This window comes from Rutilus rutilus (genome assembly GCF_951802725.1).
Source record: "Rutilus rutilus genome assembly, chromosome: 15".
Taxonomy (NCBI): Eukaryota; Metazoa; Chordata; class Actinopteri; order Cypriniformes; family Leuciscidae; genus Rutilus; species Rutilus rutilus.
Genome location: NC_140220.1, coordinates 24,621,440 through 24,627,844, shown reverse-complemented (window position 1 = coordinate 24,627,844; position 6,405 = coordinate 24,621,440). Strand labels below are relative to the sequence as shown.

The 6,405-nt window shown below is 38.6% G+C and overlaps 1 protein-coding gene across 1 annotated transcript in view; it reads left to right on the top strand.

The window, feature by feature from the left end:
* tns3.2 (tensin 3, tandem duplicate 2) overlaps positions 1–6,405 on the top strand; it is a 47,168-nt gene that overhangs the window by 18,671 nt on the left and 22,092 nt on the right. The window contains exon 13 of the mRNA XM_084432512.1: positions 4,245–5,099. Coding sequence (XP_084288638.1) covers positions 4,245–5,099 — 855 coding nt within the window. The remainder of the gene's footprint in view (positions 1–4,244; positions 5,100–6,405) is intronic.

Sequence of the window (6,405 nt, the reverse complement as noted above, 5' to 3'; positions counted from 1 at the left end):
AACACACACTTGTATGTCTGTAATTATTGCCAGTTGCAGTTACAAACAGTCTGAAGGAATGCTACTGCCAGTCGCTCAAAGTTTCATACTGTTTTTTTTTGTTTATCTTTCTTTTGCTCTCTTTCAATCTTTCGTTCATCATTTTGTGTGTTTTTTTTTACCTGACGCTCTTGTTCTTTAGTACATCAATACCTCTCTTATCTCTCTCTTTCGCTCTGTGTCTCTTTGCGCTCCGTCTCTCCACCCACACATAACTCCGCCCTTGTGTTTACATTCCCCACTCCATATTTGGAGGGCTCAAGGTCCTCGGAGGGTCCATGCGCGCTCTGCAACAAGCATATGTGTGTGTGTACAGCTGTATTCCGAGGAGCATTGGCTGGTTCAAGCGGAATAATGCTTCCCAAGCCAGGATTTTCCCGTACACCCATGAGGGGCACCTGAAAGGGGTTACCTGTGTGTGGAGGTGGAGAGAGAGCGAGAGAGAGCGACGGGGAGAGCGAGCAGCACTGTAAGAGAAAAGGGAGGAGGGAAAACAGGGGAAAGGGAGGAAAAAGATTGACTGAGAGAAAGAAAAAGTAGAAGAGGAAAGAAAAGGAGACCCAGGGGAGCTGTTATCACCTTATGGGAAAGAATGCATGCTGCCTGTCTGTTTAAAACTGCATGAGCAGAGAAGGACAGAAAGAGAGAGCATGCAGGACAAAATGGGAACAGTCGCCTGCAGGATAAACACGGTCAGGACTGCTTGTCTTTTCCCCCCTTTCTTTATTCAATCAAGAATTTTTTTTTTTTTTTTTTTTTTTTTGTGTAAGCTATTGTATGTCTCTTTTCACTTGTGACTCTATCAGATGTCTCTTTATCTTGCTCTTTGTAATAGTTTCTATGGTCGAAGTCATCTGTTGTCCTCTCAGATACCTTTGGGTCTGATTCGAGAGGATGTTTCTGGAAAGCATTAGGTTTGTGCTGCTCCGTGCATTTTTGAAGCGGTGCGAGGTGGTGGGATACACTTTCAACAGCAAAACGGCTGATTTGTTTTGTGACTTGTTGAAAGCTCTTGTGATAAATTAATGCGGTTGTGCTTCATTTATCAGGAAAAGTTGCCGCATAAGTCAATTTTGAAGTACTTTTGAGAGTTTCCCGTTTTGCATTTGATGTAGTCTAAAAGCGCTTTGATGAAACATGGGCAGAATATTAAGAAATATGACCAAGAAAGGACTTTTTGTTAGATTCAAAGTCAAAGTCAAAGTCAAGTATGTTGTTAATGCATTGGTCCGTTTGAGGCTTTGAGCTAGTTAGTTTTGATCAAGTGGTCTATTATATATTTATTTTAGATTATGATAAAGTGTGTATGATAGTATGGTGACTATTGAATCACAGTTGTTGGTGTGTGTGTGTGAGAGAGAGAGAGAGAGTTGCCAGCTGTGGCGTTTTATCATGCATGCCTGGTATTTGGATTTCAGCCTCTTGAGACTAGAGAAGCTTTACTGGTTTAGTTAAAAAGTGTCTGTTTTTCACCAGTTGACATACTGACCAGTTTTGCCATTTTCTGATCAGTCTAGGTGTCTTTAACTACTATATACTTAGGTACAGTGTACTTAATGTTTTCATGTTGTATTGCAAAACACTTTTGCTGCTATTGAGGTGGGGTACAGGTATGGAACGGGACAGGTTTGGTGGTATGTTTAGGTTAAGAAGTATGTATAATTGCAGAATACATATGTTAAAACATATGTACACATTCAGTGTATTATAACAAATGATGAACTTATATTTTAGGACTTAGGATTTGAATATGATTGCAGAAAATAAGCTCTGTGACCAACAGAAGTTTATGACTCTTAAATGTCACCAAAAGAAACTTTTATGAATTTTGAAGCCTACATACAATCAACAGATGTAAAAAGCTAAACTTAGGCTATAACGTAAACTCTTTCAGTCTTTATTTTAAAAACTTTTACCGTGAAAGTTTGAGCTAGAATCGTTTGCAAGAGTTTGATTATAAACACTATAAGGCTGTGAAAGTGGACTAGTGAGTAAGTGAGTTTACACATCTGTTCATTATGATGACGTTTGAATTCTCCGACAACCTCTTCAGTCCCATTTAGACACTTGTTAGCAATCACCTTTTTCAAGACAACTAAAAGCTTTAACAAATCACAAGGGGGTGTTATGAAATATTTTATGTCGTAGAATAAAACATGAAAATGTCTTGAGCTTGTGTTCACCACATACCTTATTTCAGGCATTTAACCAAAAACTCACTGAGTTCAGGACGATGCAACCGGTAGTGCTACAATATAAACTCGTTTCCTGGTTTTGGGCTATAAAAATGATTAATTCCTGCAGCTCTCAACTGTCAAAATTGATCTAAATGTCGGTGTTTACGTGCATTTGTACAGCCTGCATGTGTGATGCTGCCTGCTGGCTTCATGGTGAACGGTAGATATGTGTTATCAGTGTGTGAGTGTGTCATGACACATGATGCTATCTGCCGAGATCTGTGTTCAGCTGCCGCTGGCTGACTGATGTGTCTTTGTTAGAACATACACAACGGCCACACAAAGACATCTAGAGCTGTGTATTTGTGTGATGACTAAGGTGTCTGACACTCGCAAGAGACGTGTTAACATCACCACCGTATGCCAGACAATGACACACAGGGCTAAATGGAGGAGGAGTGGGTGAAGTATCTCTGATAAACATGTTTAAAATGAAGTGAATTCACAAATCAGAGGTGCCAACTGTGAAAATCTCTACAATCGCATCTGTTGCTGAAATCTTTTGCTTTTGCATGATGTTTCATCCACACCAGTAGGTGTCAGTATAAATTTATATAGCCCAGAGAGTGATATACGTAGATACACAAATTACTTTAAGGGTTAGTTCACCCAAAAATGAAAATCCTGTCATCATTTACTCACCCTCATGTCGTTCTAAACCCTTGAGACTTTCATTCATCGTTGGAACACAAATGAAGTTATTTTTGATCAAATCTGAGCAAAAAAAACGCAACTACCACTGTGACTAGGGCTGCACGATTAATCGCAATTAACATGAAATTACACTTAAACCGTTTTGGCTTAGTGCGATTATGAAATCGCAAAGGCTGTGATTTATATTTTATGCGCTGCTTGTCAGTGAAGCATGGCTCTGTGATCAGTAGAAATTCTGCTCCATCTGAAAGCATTGCGAGTTTGAGTCGTGCATTTGAAAAAGCAACACACATCAAAAATCTTTCCAAACATGAGAAGCATTTATGAACCTCTTGTCCAACAATAGACAACATTTAATAACGTTTTTCACTCCCAACTCAATTCATAATGTCAGTTGAATGTTTGAAAACATCCTTCTGTGAGATGATGTGGCTTCTTGCACAGAATAAGGCACACAACATATTATTTCATAGTATTTTATACAGTGATAAAGGCCATGTCGATTAGCATTGAAGTATAAATATACTTTATCATCATGAAAATACCCGAGATGGCTTGAAGAACTCCTGATAATCTTCAATCTTTTCAATCTTCTGTTTATTCAGCTACAGATAGTAAGAAGCCCATAGGAATTTCCTAGAATAATGTGCGTTATCTACTTCTGCAGGGCATATTTTGAGTTTCTGCGTGAGAGCGCCCTCTGGCTTTCAGATCGAGCAGAATTTACTACTGATCACAGAGCCTTGCTGCACTGACAAGCTGCGCATAAAATAATCGCAGCCTTTACCAAATCATGTGCGGTTTAATTTCGTTTAATCATGCAGCCCTAACTTTGACACTTTAAAAAGTTCATAAAGAGATCGTAAAAGTAATCCATAGGAATTGAGTGGTTCAGTCCAAATTTTATGAAGAGACACAATCGCAATTTGCTGAACAGATTTAACTTGGGGTTTTATTCCTTCGATTAAAAACTGAAAGAATTTGTCGGAAGCTTATTGGTGGTGATGTTGAGGTCATGTGACAGTGGTGTAGTTAGTTTAGAGCCTACATTTAGCTTTTTACTTCAGGCGATTGTATTTGGACATCAAAATTAACAAAAGCTGTGTTTATTTGTGAAAATGCTCTTGATGGTCAAAACGTGTAAGTATCATAAACTTGTGTTGATCATAGAGCTTATTTTTTGCAATAAGGATTAATCCTATTGGGTTTTTGTCGAGGGAACCAGTGTGATGCTAACTTCCGGGTTGGCCTACACATTTATGTCATCCCCGCACCACTCTATTGTACTGATTATTTTTGTTCTTTCTTCCACAGCCAAGCCAAATGAAGGCAACCATTCTCTGAGCAGTGACTCTGGACTCTCCAGCTCCTCCCAGTGGACTGGAGGACAAGCCTCTGGGCTCACGATCAGCTACAGCTCTGAGGAGCATACTCAGCTCCACAGAGATAATCCTGGGCTCAGAATGGAGGAGGAACAACCTTCTCTAGGCATCCCGAGACATGACCCTATAGCCAGTCAAGCTACATTTGATCATTCCAGTCATTTAAACGGTAAAGTTATGTTCATAGAGCGGGAGACGGACATTATAGATGATGACGACAATATCACCACCCCTAATGACGCCATTGCTGCTGTTTCAGACTCTAAAGACACACTATCTTCAAAGGAACTGTCTGGTTTGTCTTCAGGTGAATGTCAGAACTCTATCCAATCAGATGATTGTCAAACTGGAGCTCCTCCTGCCATATTTAGAGATAATGTGAGTTCCTCAAACACACTCATACACTCATCAGTAACTACTGGATATCAGACACATATATGGGTAAAACAGCAGCAGTCGGTGTCGCAGTCCACCTCTTACACACACACTCCATCAGACAGACTGGAACACAAGGAGGAGACGGAGCTCCAAACAGGTGCAAGCAAACCTTCACCACCAGACAACGGCTTTCCAGAGGCGCAGTCAGAGCCAGAGAAGGACGATGAGTTTGCAACACTAGCTTTGGATATAGATCAATCAATCGAACAGCTCAATCAGCTGATCCTGGACCTTGATCCTGAATTTGAGCCAGTCCCCACACAGGCAACGAGTAAAATGACCCGCTCAGCCTCCCTTCACACGAATGGAAAGACGCACTCAGCTGGAAGGGCCAAATCCCACCTATCAGGTAAGAGCAAATCCTAATACATTCACCAATACTAAATCCATTTACTGATTTCAACTGACCAGCAATCCACCAACAGTCACTTTCGACGTCCGGTGTAGACACAGTGTTATATATATATATATATATATATATATATATATATATATATATATATAAAAACCTAAAACCCATAGCATGCTGTCAGGTTATATCAAATACTTTAATTTAATTAATTGCTCAGAATTTCATTGTTATGGTTGTAAAATCAATTTAATATAAAATATAAAAGTAACTGTAAAAATATATCATAGTGCATCCAACAATATGGTGTTTATTAGATTTACACTACAGTTCAAAAGAAGAGGATCAGTGTCATTAAATTGATCAAAAGTGACAGTAAGCACATTTTTTAATCTAAAATAATGCTGTTATTGTGAACATTAAAAATAACAGCGTGAAAAATTATTCTGAAAAAAAAAATGTGTTAAGCAGCAGCTGTTTTCAACATTGATAATAATAAGAAATGTTTTTTGGTCATCAAATCAGCATATTAGAATAATTTCTGAAGGATCGTGTGACACTGAAGACTGGAGTAATAATGCTGAAAACTTTCATTTGTAATATTATTATACAATATTACTGTTTTCATTGTAATTTTAATAAAATAAACGCAGCCTTGGTGAGCATCACTCACTTTCAAATTCTTTCAAAAACATATACAAATTTTACTGCCCCCAAACTTTTGAATGGAAGGCCTAGTGTGTATGTATATAAGCATATATTACCGTCACATTTCAATTATATATATGCATTTTTGTAGCTTTCAGTGGCATTTTTGTCTTGTTCACTGGTTGATTTCTGAGCTTGCAGTCTAGTGACTTTGAGCTGATGTTTCCATTGAGGTTTCTATTGGCACTGGCCTAAATTATGTTAATAAATGCCCACAAGTAACGTACAGTGGTTCTCTATGTGCAGTTCCTGACAGGTTTTCTAAAGAAAATAAAGTCCTGCCTTTCATTTCAGTGAATATGTGTGCGCGTGTGTGTAAGTGTGACTGTGTTTGAATGTATAAACATCCAGGTCTAGAATGGAGTGCTTGCATCTTGCAAATGTGACCTCTGAGCTGCTTTTTTCTTTAAAATTTGACATAATCATATTTCTAGTGGTGTATTAACACTGTCATTGACAACTATTTAGTGACTTCCTTCCTAATAATGTTATATTGACTGCTGCTCTTTATGAAACACATCTGTGATGTAGTCTCCACATAAACTCAATACTCTGGCTTCTTTGACCTCAGCAGACTGAACGGGTCTTGTTGCTTTTG